This window comes from Tachysurus vachellii, chromosome 20 (genome assembly GCF_030014155.1).
Source record: "Tachysurus vachellii isolate PV-2020 chromosome 20, HZAU_Pvac_v1, whole genome shotgun sequence".
In the NCBI taxonomy this organism is placed as follows: domain Eukaryota; kingdom Metazoa; phylum Chordata; class Actinopteri; order Siluriformes; family Bagridae; genus Tachysurus; species Tachysurus vachellii.
In genome coordinates this window covers 3,494,245-3,509,714 of record NC_083479.1, presented here as the reverse complement: position 1 = coordinate 3,509,714, position 15,470 = coordinate 3,494,245, and the positions used below count along the sequence as shown (strand labels likewise).

General features: G+C 36.9%; 2 protein-coding genes across 2 annotated transcripts; both read left to right on the top strand.

Moving 5' to 3' along the window:
- The first annotated feature begins 7,269 nt into the window (after nt 1-7,269).
- On the top strand, nt 7,270-10,400 carry LOC132863457 (dicarboxylate carrier SLC25A8-like). Its single transcript, XM_060896268.1, has 8 exons — nt 7,270-7,414; nt 7,551-7,657; nt 7,842-8,030; nt 8,168-8,375; nt 8,708-8,905; nt 9,012-9,113; nt 9,214-9,394; nt 9,745-10,400. The coding sequence occupies exons 3-8, from the start codon at nt 7,905-7,907 to the stop codon at nt 9,857-9,859; spliced, it is 930 nt and encodes a 309-aa protein (XP_060752251.1). The 5' UTR covers nt 7,270-7,414; nt 7,551-7,657; nt 7,842-7,904; the 3' UTR covers nt 9,860-10,400.
- Nucleotides 10,401-12,242: 1,842 nt separating this feature from the next.
- Nucleotides 12,243-15,406, top strand: ucp2 (uncoupling protein 2). Its single transcript, XM_060895569.1, has 8 exons — nt 12,243-12,373; nt 12,525-12,675; nt 13,485-13,688; nt 14,054-14,267; nt 14,347-14,544; nt 14,627-14,728; nt 14,802-14,982; nt 15,075-15,406. The coding sequence occupies exons 3-8, from the start codon at nt 13,563-13,565 to the stop codon at nt 15,187-15,189; spliced, it is 936 nt and encodes a 311-aa protein (XP_060751552.1). The 5' UTR covers nt 12,243-12,373; nt 12,525-12,675; nt 13,485-13,562; the 3' UTR covers nt 15,190-15,406.
- The last annotated feature ends 64 nt before the right edge of the window (nt 15,407-15,470 follow it).

Genomic DNA, 15,470 nt, shown 5'->3' with positions numbered 1-15,470 from the left:
CCCCACAATGCAACGCGCTCGGTGAGGCCAGCGGCCCAGTGCTGGTGTTTTTTTCCCCCACCCGCATACCGACAAACCCCGCCTTCACACTGCAAACACACTGCTTTAACAATACACAGATTGTACAATCAACGTACAAAAAATGTAAACACAGCAGAACAAAACACTACACGTTGTATTATTATAAATAGAGTACTCGAAAGTTCTGATATCACATTTAGCACAAATGAAAATAAAACAAGTCGTTCTTTTTAACATGTAGTCGTTTTGTACATAAGCCTCAAGCCCCTGCTTCCTTCCTTCCTTTTTCCTTTCTTTTATTTACATAACTTTATATACAGTACCTACATAATATAGATCTTACTTTGCTTTCTTTTACATATACGGCACCTACACAAATTACATTACTATATATTATATTCCCTGTTGTATCTGTATTATCCTGTTTGTAAGGAAACGAGTAGTTTCATCTAGAAAACAAAGGGGGGAAAAAGGTCTCGTAAGAATAATAAATTAGCACATTAGTCTTTTCGATTAGACAGTAATAGTATGTACGAATATACAACGTTAGTGTTAAATATGCATTAAAAATAAACGCAATGAAAAACGAGGACGGATTTGTACATGAATTAAAACAAAATACAATTTATTTCATTGAAAAAGCTCTTTTTTTTGCTGATTCAAAAAATGTCAAGACGATTGTGATTATTTTGATACCGTATCAACCAATCAGAGAGTCTGATTTAGAGAAGGAGGCGGGGCTTTTGGAATAGAGGTGGAAAAACAAATAATAACGTGGCCCAGAGGTCTTTGCGACAGACTCGTGTAAACAAACCAGTAAATAAATAAGAAATTAGTCCGGACTCGGTTAAAGAACACGAGTAAGATCACTTCCTGCACACTGGGTCATGAAAGAGAAAATCTAAGAGAAATATTCGGCCAAACAATTCGCATTTTCTAATTCCGTAGGTTTTCTTGTGCACTGGCTACGGAAATGTTTGCATTTATTCCTACAGGGAGATTAATTAAGGGGTAAATTGTGAATTAATTATTTTTAGTTTATTTATTTATTATTATATATTATTTATTAATTATTTAGTTTATTATTGTGTCAGTATCCTATATGACAACAGTGATATTTTATGAGTTAATCCGTTAATGAATATCTATAATCTCTATTGGCTTTTATTAATTAAAAAAAAACTTTAACACGTGGTTTATATGCAAATAAACAGGGGGCGGGATCATGACATGTCAAATCGCGGGAAATCAGATTAGTGTTTGAAATTAAACCCATTTTAGTTCATTAAACCAATTTTCATTTTGACATGATTATATTTCTTTAGCTTTTTTTCTTTTCTTTAAATGTGACAAATGTTTCTTTATGAATGAAATATTTGTGGTTTGTTTAGAGAATCTGGTGCAATTTTTTCTTATTGAATGGTGCTGTATTTTTGTTGTCACTCTGGAGAAGTTTGTGTGACGTCACGATGTCACAGGGTGACGTTCTGATTGCTCGTTCAGTTACAGACACATTTTAATACGATGATGATAATGACCAGGGTTCGGTCTTAGCTTTTAAATGCATTATAGCAATAGCTTACTTTTTTTATTTTGTATATATATATATATATATATATATATATATATATATATATATATATATATATATATATAATTTTTTATTATTATTATTTGTTATTATTATTATTTATTTAATTATTTATTTTTTACAAATTTCTAGTGACAGAAGTAGTTGAGACACTGCAGCAAACTTTTTATTTAAAGTTCCAGGTATATGACACCGTTCTCCTGATTTACAGCTGAGACTCGGTTTAGGAAAGACTAAAATATTAAATGCTGCTGCAACACCACTGAGTACATAAGAAAGCCATGAAACAAGACTAAATCCCACTGTGCTGCTATCATCAGGTAGTCTGTCCTAGCATGTAAGCTGTCAACGTCAGCTTGATCATTCTGTTATTACATAAAACATAGATGCCTCTGAAGAACACACGTTAATCATTTATATCAATATGCATAATGTTTTTCAGTGTATATACTTTTTTTTATTTAATTGTGTACTTTAATTTTCTGAGCATATAGCATTAACCTGTATCCTCAGAAATTATTACATCTGTTGGAATTCATGCATAGGAGTATTAAACTGAGCCTTAGCGAGCCAATAAGAAAGCACAGAAATCATGACATCACGTGTAGAGCTCGTGTCTGAATTTTTTAACTGGAGACCCAGTCCATATCATGCCTACAGATATTTATGGTGCTATTTGATACTACAAGTACTTCTGCTGTCGGGAGGAAGTCAGGATCCATTGTAGTGTGTTGCAGGCCTGATAGATAGATAGATAGATAGATAGATAGATAGATAGATAGATAGATTTCAGTTATATAATATTAAATCGTCGTTGTGACATGTATGTGATTAAACAAACAAACAAATAAATAAATAAATAAAAATTATATGTGCTATTCCACACCTATCCAGCAAGAGGCAGTGTACATTAGGTTAATGTTTCTCTTCAGCATAACACGCACACAGTATATCAGCTATACAGTATTGTGTTTATTTGAGTGAGAGAGAGAGAGAGAGTGTACAATAGGTTAATGCTTCTCTTCCGCATAACACGCACACAGTATATATCAGCTATATTGTGTTTATTTGAGAGAGAGAGAGAGAGAGCAACTGAGTGAGAGAGAAAGAGAGCAATTGAGTGAGAGAGAAAGAGATTGAGTGAGAGTGTAAGAGATTGAGAGAGAGATAGAGGGAGAGAGAGTAATTGAGTGAGAGAGAGAGAGAGAGAGATTGAGTGGGAGAGAGATTGAGAGAATGAGTGAGTGAGTGAGAGAGAGAGAAAGAGAGAGAGAGAGAGATGATCATTCAACACACAGTGATGACTCAGACACAGTGCTTCATATTATATCTCCAAATATTAAGATGGAGCTTATTAGAGCTTATTAGTTTATAGAATAATTAAATGGTGTAATAGGTGGTACAAATGCTTTTTTTTTTTAAAAAACATTCATTCATCTTCAGTAGTCCCTTAAATACTGGATATGATGTGAGAAACATAGCGATGAGGATGTAGATGTCTGATTATCTTGGAAAAATTTATTTAATTATCATTTTTAACATCTCCTCCAGTTCAGTATAAAAGACTGTTGCTTACCTTGTGAAAAAAATATTATTCCAAGTAAAGAAAGGAAGGATAACATAACAGGTTAGTGACTAGTATAGTACATATTCAGTATTGTGATGTATTATATAATAACACTTTATCCTATAGTCTGTCCACAAATACAGAAAGCTCTAAAAACAATGTATAAAAAGCGTTCCACATCTTAGCACAAGACTGTATTTTTTTTTTTTAACAATCCTGTTATTTGAACTCATAATCTTCAAGCCACAAATGTTCTTCCTGTTGCTGTTGCAAGTAAAAAGAGGGACATTACAAAACAACTGAAATTAGCAATGCTGGCTTTTTCAGCTGAGTCACAGCTTGGCCCAGTAGGGACACTGCGTTCCCCTCATGTTCATATATGAATGAACAGAGAGCCTTATTTTAGCTTTACCTATACAATTAGTATATCAAGGTGTTGATTTTATTTACAAATTCAAATGGAAACTTTGGTAACACCTTAATATAAGATTCACATATAAGCAACATATTAGAAACAAATGTTTTCATAATGATGTTTATTACATGCACTAATGCTTAGTGCATCAGGCAAGTTTTGAAGCATACAGTATATACATATATATATATATATATATATATATATATATATATATATATATATATATATATATATATATATATATGAACTATATATATGAACAGCTCCAAGTCATGTACGAATAGCCATTAATATTCACAAAAGTTAAGTAGTGAAGTATACTGTATATTAGGCTATTTTAGTAATTAAGGACAATTTGCAATGCAAAGCCAATACCCTAACAAGATGCTCTGAGATCACAACCCACTTGTTCTGTATGATGTTCTAAAAGTTGTTATGATGTTGAACTCACAGGACACAGGACTGTAGTATATGCTAATTTAAATAGTTAAGACCTGACTTGTGTATAAAAGTTGAGTAAAAATGTGAGTATAAAACACTGTACTACAACATACATTATACTGTATGTTTCATATAAACATTCGAATAGGCTGCACCCCAGACAACTCCTTCTCAACAGAAAACGCCGGGAAATAGTTTCTTCTCTGCCCAGCAAAGCGTCTGTGCCCTGCATTCTGTGTTTACTCCTCAGTTACATCTTAAAGTAGGTCACTACTAGGAACTGGCTGCTCTGAATGGATTCACTGTACCCCTATCAAATCGCACATTTCTCCATGCCATATTGAACTCTTTCTTTTATGTTTCTTTCACCTTTGATAGCTCAGTAAGAAAAACAGGTATAACAACAATGAAAATGAATCATGCATTTTAGGGTATAGGTGAGAACTAAATGTCTCACGTCTCAACTAACCAGTGCTGGGCTGTATGTTCAAGTTTCACATTCAGATCTCGTCAAAGGAATGCTGCCTATGCATTTATTTCTGTTGTAGCAACCTACAGACATGTTAACACATTGTCCTTGTAAATCTCTTCGACTGTTTATCGATACTGGCACTTGTCTTGTCTCAGGTTTATATTGGTTGTGTAAGCAGGTCAACATCTTTGTTGGTCATCACTTGACCTGAGATTAGAACCATTCTACTCCCTTGCATGACAATTCTTTCAGTGCTTTATTGCTTTATGCAGTGATATTGGTTATAATGCTATATTCAAAGTAGATTGTGCCATATTTTAACAGGAGATGGTCATTCATAAAGAATGTTGTTTAGACAGGGTTCAAATTTTTGTCTACTTTTGTTCTCTCTATCATTTTCTATTACCTACAAGGAAGTGCTTTTTTAAAATATGTGTATCTTTTTTCCTTGAAGGAATCTTCATTTTTACTGGTTGTACAGGTTTCATAGTCACTGTTAATATCTATGAAAGGACAGTGGTAATAGATTTTACTGTATCCAAAGAAAACAGGACTTTCTTAATGCTAGATGCAGCTTCCTGCATGATTGCACCAAATCCACCAGGGCACTTTTATCTGAAAGAGTTGCAATAACAAAAAAAAAGCTTTCAGCGAGCAGGTGAGCAACAAAAGGACAGCAAAAAAGTGCACTTGAGATTAGTTTCAGGGTCTATACATGTTACACCACTTGTGAATAGAAAGAAGTGTCCTGGGAAACTCTGAGCCTGAAATACGACCAGACACAGCACTAAGGAAACCCTTTGAATTAACACAGATGGAAATTAGAAGACTGAACATTGCTTGCAAGCCAATTTCTAGTAATTTCTACAAGAACACACTTGTATGCTTTATAAAGAATGTGAAGACGTATATTCATGTGCAAAGGTGTGTTTCTTGTGTTGTTTCAACCTTTCAAAGTAATGTTTATCAATTGTACATAATCACTTTTAGAGCCATGTTTGCTTTCATTCAATGTACGATGTTTCATGACACAAGAGACAAACCTGAACTCTCACCTGGTTGTATTCACAGACACATCAGTTCCCATTAGTAGAATTATCTTTTTGATCTTGTAAGAGCGGCAGTGCCAGCTGTTATCTAAGGAAAGCTGGAACATGGCTGCGTCACACAGAAATACCTGGATCCAGTTTCAGTCTGACAGTGAAGGGAGGGGACTAGTGGATCAAGAAAATGAGGTTGTTTACCTCTTTGGGGATCTGAAAGGTCACGAAATGTGCTGAGGAAACTGGTTTAAACTGGCTGCTACAACCTTATGTGATCTGTTAATGGAACATACATGGAAATGATGGGTTTGTACATTGCTTCAAGCCGAACAGGAACATATATTGTTGATTCAGGTTTAGTGTTAGTTTTGGGTGACTGAGGATATAGGTTTACACTAAATGAAAAAAAGAAAGAAAAAAGAGTTACTCGGAAGTGCCACTCAATGCATGTCAGTGCATTTTGATCATACATGTGATCTATAAGCTACAAACTATTTTTTTAAGGGGAATAACCTCTAAAACACTTATTGTAATTTCATTTCATTTCCTGACTATTTTCTATTTCTGGCATATGTATTGTTACCTTCTGCGTAAAACCCCGAAGTCATAAAAAAATCTTTGTGCATACTTTATGAACAAAAGGGTTAAGGAAGAACATGACATGAATCATCTGGTCCTTGAAGTTGTACTGTTTTCTTTTGGTACATACTTTCACATGCAGTGCCAGGTTTTTCGTGGAATTCACCATCACTTCCTTGAAACAAGTCCTTCCTTGAGCACTTCTAGCTTCCATGTGTCAGCTGGGTAAAAGGGGTAAAAGTCTTACATAGTTCTTGATCTTAAACATGGCCAGACAGGGGCCCCTCATTTCCCCTTCCCTTGTCATGAGTGATGTAGGGTTCATGAACCAGGTCCATTCACTTTGCATAGTTCTAGGAATTGGCTGACATGCACAGAGATTCAAAGACTGGGGCGTTACTCGAGATTATGAGTAACAGTATTAAGATGATCTGCTTAAACTAGGCTAGGTAAGGCGGTGTTTTCATGTGTAAATAGATTTAAAAACATACTGTAATAATACATAGGCGTGCACGATATAAACCGGTTTTGTGACCCTAAACAAAGAGGAAATATAGTTCCTTTAGAAATACAAACAAACTTTAACTTCTCATATCCCCATATTTTCTCATTATCATCATCTTTGGTTCTCTTTCTATTCATACCAAAACCAAAATAAAAAGGTTCGGTTGCTATTAAAATGAATGTGTTAAGCCTGCTCCTTGCTAAGATGTCAAAAATGTGCACGAGGCAATTAGACCAGTGTGTGTTAGGTGAGCAGAGGAGTGTGTGTTAAATTCAGCCCCTGTGTTGATAAATAAGGATATAGTGATGAAAATTTAGTACACCATAAATGTGTGTCAGTATCTATCATTCAGCTAAAGTACAAATACATAAGCAGTATTAAATGTTATGTAAGGTTTCAGAGATATTTTCTTGGGCGTGAAGTAATGAATAACCTCCCGTCTAATTTAAGATCTAAATTATAAAAATGTTTACATCTAGTCTAAGTACAAGTGTTGACTAATTTCTTTTCTTTTTTTGCATGCAGGGTTAGTAAACAGGCTGGATTGAACAGAAATGTCTGTTGTAAACAGTTGAGTTAAACTTAGAATAATGCACGATGTTTGGAACATGTCACCTGACTGCACGCCTATAAATTGCAGGAGTCGTTTGACAGCTCACAAGAAACGTCTGAGCTCAGAGGGTTGAGGATCGCTCTGTGGAATACTACCCTATACAGGATTTATCACAGCATTTTCTTCTTATAAAATCTTTACAATTAAAAGATTTTTAAAATAAGGTAACTCACTCGAGCATGCCGTGCTTTCTTAACTCCATTTTTTGGACTTGGCATAGGACTCAACTGTATTCACTGCTGACTCAAATTGGGTTTCAGAATTTTAATTTTAATTTTAATTGATCTGTTTTGCTTACAGTGGAATGCTACTTTGGACTATTATTTCCTCCATTTTTATGGCCAAAGTTAGTGAAACTCAAAGGCAGCAAGGACAACAACAAAGAATCCAAGTTGAAGAAACCTGAGGTAAGTGTTGGCATTCAAATACCTGTCTGATGAGGTCACATGATTATAGACTTTCATGAAGTAATCTGTCTATCCGTGACTGATAAAGATGAAGATTTGTTTATTCACCATTGATAAGGTGATCATGTTTAAAAAAAAAGATTATGCCACAACTATTCACTTGCTCTTTCTCCACCTGTCACAGATATTTGGAAAATAAAGTCATTCCTAAAAATCCAGTCAACAAATCAAGTGACTGTTTAACAACATGGTTGGAATGAAGCCCACAGATCTAGCTCCCACAGCCACTGTGAAGTTCTTCGGTGCTGGAACAGCAGCCTGCATCGCTGACTTGGTGACCTTTCCCCTAGACACAGCCAAAGTCAGGCTCCAGGTAAAAAACTGGTTTAAATTAATTACTAAATGAATATATCAACAAAGACAATGTTGATTAATACATGACACCCTAATTATTCTTGTTTTTGAATGTTTTGATGAAAACCTCTCATCATGTTTTCATGCTATTTCCAGATCCAGGGTGAGTCCAAACTTGCTCCAGGAGCAGAAGCAGTGAAGTATCGGGGTGTGTTTGGTACCATCACCACCATGGTGCGCACGGAAGGGCCACGGAGTCTCTACAACGGGCTTGTAGCTGGGCTGCAGCGGCAGATGAGCTTTGCATCTGTTCGCATTGGACTGTATGACTCGATGAAGCAGTTCTACACTCGAGGATCTGAGAGTGAGTGCTGAATTATACACATATGCCTATGGTGTTTTGCAAAAGTAATCACTCCCCCTTACAACCTGGAAGTGATTAGGATTATATGCCAGGAAAAATATCTCATAACGTAAAAGTTCAGGGGTTGTTTTATGATTAATATATTAAATTCGTTCTGGTTCAACCAGCCGTCATAAGCCACTCGTTTCTTAGGCCACTTCTGGGCAAGTGTCATATGACCTTAATATAAAAACACCTGTCCCAGGATGCTCAGAACTCAGCATCAGGAAAAGTTTATGCATAGAGTTTATGAATTTCAAATTATAAGATTTGACTCTATACCTTTTCCACAGATGCAGGCATTCTAAGTCGCTTACTGGCTGGCTGCACTACCGGGGCCATGGCTGTGTCCTTTGCGCAGCCCACGGATGTAGTAAAGGTACGCTTCCAGGCCCAAGCGCGTCTATCCGATGGAGCAAAACGTTACAATGGCACCATGGATGCCTACAGGACCATTGCTCGTACTGAAGGCATCAGAGGGCTGTGGAAAGGTAATGCTTCATGAACTTTCACGTGCTGCCTAAAATAAGACCGCCTGGTGTCATAGTAATGTGATATAATAATGATATGAATAATTGTGTTTATATTTGATCTCAGGTGTCATGCCAAATATCACAAGAAATGCTATTGTGAACTGTGCTGAGCTGGTAACCTATGACATCATCAAAGAACTCATACTAAAGTACAATCTCATGACAGGTAAATAACCTTGAGAAACATCATAGTGATGATTGAATTACTTGAAACAGGAGTCTCTGATTTTGGTACAGTATGTATAAAAATTTGTGTTCGGTCGCAGATAACTTGCCCTGCCACTTCACGGCTGCGTTTGGAGCTGGATTTTGCACCACCATTGTAGCCTCTCCAGTGGACGTGGTGAAGACTCGCTTCATGAACTCCACTACAGGCCAGTACAGCAGTGCCATCAATTGTGCCTTCACCATGCTGACCAAGGAAGGACCGACTGCCTTTTACAAAGGGTAAGGAAGGATATTTAATGTGGTCTTAGACCCCATTAATGTGGTCTTGGACCCAGCTGCACATGACAAGAAGATTTTACTTTCTATTTCTCATATTAAGCCTTAATCAGAATCTTTTTAGATCTGAATTTCTAAAAATCTTTTATTATGTACTGAAAATTAAAGAAACAATTCAAACAATAAAATATAAATATAACATTTAGCATATAACAAGTTAACATTTAAAAATATCAACAATCAGCCAGCTTAGAATTACTGTGATACATATCACTGAAAAAATGAACCTATTCACCTGTATTGTCTCACCATGATATTTAATTAATGGTATTTACTTCATTATCTCAACCCAGGTTCATGCCCTCGTTCCTTCGCCTGGGGTCTTGGAACATAGTGATGTTTGTCTCGTATGAACAAATAAAGAGAGCCATGACCAGAGCGCAGCAATCCTGGGAGGCTCCATTTTGAATGTTTCTTTTTAAGACAACAAAACAAATACGGATACAAAAGCAACCTGATCTCCAACATGACCAGTTATATCACTATCAGCTGGACAACATTTGCATCAAAATCTTGTATGATGTTGGTAAAAGATCCCTACCAGAAAGGAAGTGAACTGACATATATTAAAAAGTAGGCCAGAGGTCGTGCCTACTGATCCTGAAAAATATATAAAAGTACAGAAGATGATCCTGTGGACAAGGCCAAGTACAATTTGGAACACTTTCCAAGCAAGACAACACATTTTCCTTAGAGAGCTTGCATTACTTTTTGTCTTCTCTATAGAACTTGCTTAAATACTTTTGTCTGCATAGGTGTTCAGGGAAATTATGTTTAATGTGATGTTTACAGATTTGTTTACAAGCGCTACAAAGTTTGGGTCCATAGATAGTGCACTGTATGTAACTATTATAAACAGATATTTTTAGATTTGCTACACATATAACAAATTTTATGATATTTTTATACAATGTGCATTCCTGTTAATAAAACTAATCATGTAAATGTATTCATTTGGATAATCTGTTTAATTAGACAGTTAGGATCGTTTGATTAGTTTGATGAATTTCTTCATACAGACTGTCTGCACTTCCACTGCAGTGAAAGTGATTTGACTTATAATAAGGGACAAGTAATTTTATACCTATAAATAGAGCTGATGTAAAAATGCTACCTTGTGAATCATCATGACACCCCATTTCAACATTTTTAATATTAAACATTACTCTTAGAAGCACACAGAGTTCCTTGGTGTTTCCACGTTTCTTTAGTTTTCTGTTATTAATCATCACAATCCGCATCTGCTCAGTATACCTCAGTCTCCATAGCGCGAGTATAAAAACAAATTAACATTACCACGAGAATGTCAAGCTAGCTACCACATCCTTTCACACTGCTGCTCATGTGTAGAGATGTCAGTTACTCAAAACCAAAACAAAAAACTGCTTTACATTAAGTACCATTTTGTATTATTCCTATAAGTTTAATTTGCTAATCAAAATTGCTTCAGATTCAAGCACACAAATATCAATATAGTGGTAGTAAATTATAGCAATGTTGTATAAGAAGGTGATGGGGTTCCCCAAAAGGAAATGATGAAGGGAACTTGCATGAGAAGTCAACAATCAAGGGCATTGTTGAAATTTAGTTTAGATTTATTCAAGGTTTTGATAAGTAACGGTGTGCATAAACATCCTGCATCCTGTTTGGAATTTTGCTCTGAGCTTTAGGTTGACATAATAATATAACTGCATGGAAATTAAGAGTCACATGGAAGTTAGCTGCAATGTTTTTCTGCTTAAATTAGTGTACAAATAAATCTACACAGAGAACATATTTTGTCAGGAGATGCAATTGATTAATAATGTGTGTGTGTGTGTGTGTGTGTGTGTGTGTGTGTGTGTGTGTGTGTGTGTGTGAGTGTGTGTGTGTGTGTGTGTGTGTGTGTGTGTGTGTTATCATTTAGCATTGTGTAATTTAAGTGTTTGTATTGATGCTGTTGTTTGTAGGGAACATAGGGTACAGACATGCAGATGTTTTGCAATCAGTCATGTTAATGAACAAACATTTCGCTCCACAATTGCATGTTTAAGTTAATGTAACACCTGGACACCACATGGAACCGTTCTCCAAATGAATCCCATATGTGCTTCAGCCGTGTCTACTCACCATGACTCAGCAATTCATTTTATACATTTGGAATATACTCTGAGCAAAACTCCAACAACACGTGTGAATATACTGGCACAGTAGATGATATAACATCTGATATATCATCATGTCATATATGCCCAGGGTATTGTTTGTGACTCGGTGTGATGACAGCACCTCCCCCTGTTCTTTAGTTTTTTTTTTAATCTGTGTACACAGTGTTCTGTTTCCACTGTCGTACATTTTGTAATGTACATGTGAGCAAAGCGAGATCAATAAAGAATAAAGAATAAAAAATTAAAAATAAAAGTTTTTTCTAACTCTAACATTGCTCTAACTCTAACACACCATGCTTTCACAGGGCTCACTTTGTGCACGGGTTCCTTGTCATGCTGGGACATGTTTGGATCTCTTATTCCCAGTGAAGTGAACAGTGTACAAAGATATTCCATACAACTTATGGGCCCACTAATAGTCTGGTATTCGGTATTTTGGTTTTGGTATTTGCTATTTTGTCCATATAATGTTTTATTGCCATTGCTGATTAATTTAAACCAATGCATTGAACAAATACTATCGATTTTGTATGAATATTTCAAGTTTTTGTCAACAAAAGTTTATCTGGAAATGTGGCACAGTGCGCAAGCGAGCTATAGGAACAACGTACTGTGGGTGATGACGTCAAGCGCGGAGGAGGGGGGGGGGGGTATAAAGCCAGCTGCTTCCTTTGTCCCCTGTTTACAGGCTACTGTTTGTGTTAGCTGTGTGTCGTGTGCGTTTGAAAGCCGTTTTTCTTTGTTAAACGTTATTTTATTTCGTGTCCTGTTCACGGTAAGTCGTATTACTAAGTGTCAAGTATGACGTACAACTTTTATACATCACATTTAACACAATTTAAGCGAAGATTTGACCTGTAGACCGTTGAGCTAACCGGCAACCTGTTTGTTTGTCTGTCTGTTTGTTTGTTTGTTTGTTTCCTCAGGAGTATGTGTTTTAAGTGTCCGTTTTCTCAGCTGTTTTCTATGGAAGAACAAGGCAACCAGATTATAGTTGAAAGTAATTTCAACGAGAGGGACGCTTTTAGAGAATCTTGACTTTAATTGGCTTCATTGCCCGGGGTCTCTTGAGTGAAGGTAATACTTTTATTTATTTATTTATTTATTTAATATTACTTCTCAGCAAATAGACTGAGAATAAGCGAACGCAGTGCACATGGCATGTAACCAGTACTGCCATGCGTTCTGCTTTCAGATATCTTTCACTAAAATGACTCAGACTTTTCAGTTCCTGTTTCTTTGTTTGATCAGTAATCCACTGACATCATAACACTTTTTTTTTTTTGTTTGTTTGATTTGTGGGTTGATTATGATAAACAAATTAACAGGTGCAGCCTCCACTAGAGCCTCAACACTACTTCCTTAAACTTATAAAGACAAGTTGCTGAGCAGACACTTTTTTTTTTTTTTTTTTTTGTGTGTGTATATATATATATATATATTTTTTTGGGTCACTGCAGTTCTCCACCCAAGTTCTCAAGGGATTTTATGTCTTTGTGATATCTTGCATAAGATCTGGTTAGAAAGCCTCCTGCCTCCAATGGTAGCAGGCTCAAAGTTTAGTAAACTGTACATGTACAAAAGAAAACTGATCTAGTTGCATGTTGAAAACTAGAATGTTGCATGCAATGTGCCTTTTTCTTTTTTTTTATGTCCATGGGGAATTGGCTGTTTCAGAATCAGTACCTCTCATTAGGATGCCTGCCACACACCTTATCTTAAAATAAACTTAAAAGGGGATTTTAATTGTACTTGTTAATGCATTATAGGCTCAGCATTGAGGTAATAAAATAAACGAGTGCACACCATCAGAGACCAGTGTGGTGAACTTTTTAAAAGGCTCTTGCTTATTTAGATTCTTTTTTTTTTCTCCCCTTCTCCTCCAGAGCTGGGTGGAGTTCACCTATCTTGTTTTCACATCATTCGTCTTCAAGATTCTTATTCCAGCTACTAATTCCAGCAAAATGGTTGGCTTCAGACCTGCGGATGTGCCCCCAACGGCTGCTGTGAAATTTATTGGTGCTGGTACTGCAGCATGCATTGCTGACTTGGTCACCTTTCCTCTGGACACTGCCAAAGTTCGGCTCCAGGTAAGGGTCTAAAAAAAAAAGACACTTTTCTCCGCAGCAAAAACAGAAGGTTTTTCCCTCCATCCATCTTTCTTCCCTCCATGCAGCAGCATCCGCTTTTTTGCCTGATTGAGTTTGATAATGATCTCTATAAAACTCTAAAAGTCACACTGACCTCGGCTTTCTCCTATTTTTTTTTTCTTCCTCGACTTGCGATGTGCTTCTTTGCACTAGTCATGTAAGCTGAACCAGGAGCTTAAGCCCTAGGACCCGTGCAGATCCTGGACTGACATCATGGACATCGTGTGGCTGGAGACTGTCCCCTCTTCCAAGTGGCCCTTCTTAGAGTCTGTAAAGTCTTTCCATGCCCCTTTTGTTCTGTACAGATCCAAGGGGAATCCAGTGGCACTGCGAAGGCTAGTTCTGCCCAGGTGAAGTATCGTGGTGTGTTTGGCACCATTGCCACCATGGTGCGTACGGAGGGGCCACGTAGTCTCTACAATGGGCTGGTGGCTGGACTGCAGCGCCAGATGAGCTTCGCTTCTGTCCGTATTGGCCTGTATGACTCGGTTAAGCAATTTTACACCAAAGGATCTGATCGTAAGTTCATAAATGCATGGGATTTGGTGATTTTTCAAGAATACATTGTACTCAATGTAAAACTTGTCCCTTTTCCTAGATGTCGGGATTGGTAGTCGCCTGCTGGCAGGCTGCACCACTGGTGCAATGGCTGTTGCTTTGGCTCAACCAACAGATGTGGTGAAGGTGCGTTTTCAGGCTCAGGTTAGTGCTGGTGCTGCTAACAAGCGCTACCAGGGCACCATGGATGCCTACCGAACCATTGCAAAGAAGGAGGGGTTTCGTGGACTGTGGAAAGGTAAAGCGGTGACTTGCAACATCTGTGGCATATTAGTAGCTCCTCAAGTTGGATACAAGTGTAATTACTACTTATTTTTCAGGAACTGGCCCAAACATCACCCGCAATGCCATTGTGAACTGTACTGAACTGGTGACTTACGACCTAATCAAAGACGCTCTTTTGAGAAATACGCAGATGACTGGTAGGCCAGTGTTTATGTATCTTTTTTTATATTTTTAATAATGTACCAGCAATAACATTATTAATCCTTACAGATACCCTTCCATGCCACTTCACATCTGCATTTGGGGCCGGTTTCTGCACCACAGTGATTGCTTCTCCAGTTGATGTTGTGAAAACAAGATACATGAACTCTGCCCATGGCCAGTACAGCAGTGCCCTGAACTGTGCTCTGGCCATGCTGACCAAAGAGGGGCCTATGGCCTTCTATAAGGGGTAAGAATAATTGGATTAATATTATCACTGATTGAATTACCTGCAGTGATTGCTTGTTTGTTTTTAAATAAACCCCTTAATTCTGCCTACAGGTTTATGCCTTCTTTCCTGAGGCTGGGCTCCTGGAACGTGGTGATGTTCGTCACCTATGAACAGCTGAAACGTGCCATGATGGTGGCTCGCCATAATTGGTCTACTTCTCGTTAGGTCACTAGGGGTTTTGTGGTGATAAGTTATCCTTTTCTGATAAACTTTTTAAAGTAGACGCAAGTTTCTTCCTCCCCTTTTTAAAAAAAAAGCCACAGTTACATTCATTCAAGTGTATCCTGAACTAGAAAGCTGGTCTTGATTTTATTTCTCTTGTCTGTTTTTAGATTCTTTTTTTTTTAAAAAGCAGGCTAATAAAGTTTCTACAAGAATTTTATTTTTCAAAAGCAGAACTGAATTTATTTTTTTTTTCTTCCATGTGCTCACATCTTCAATACAAA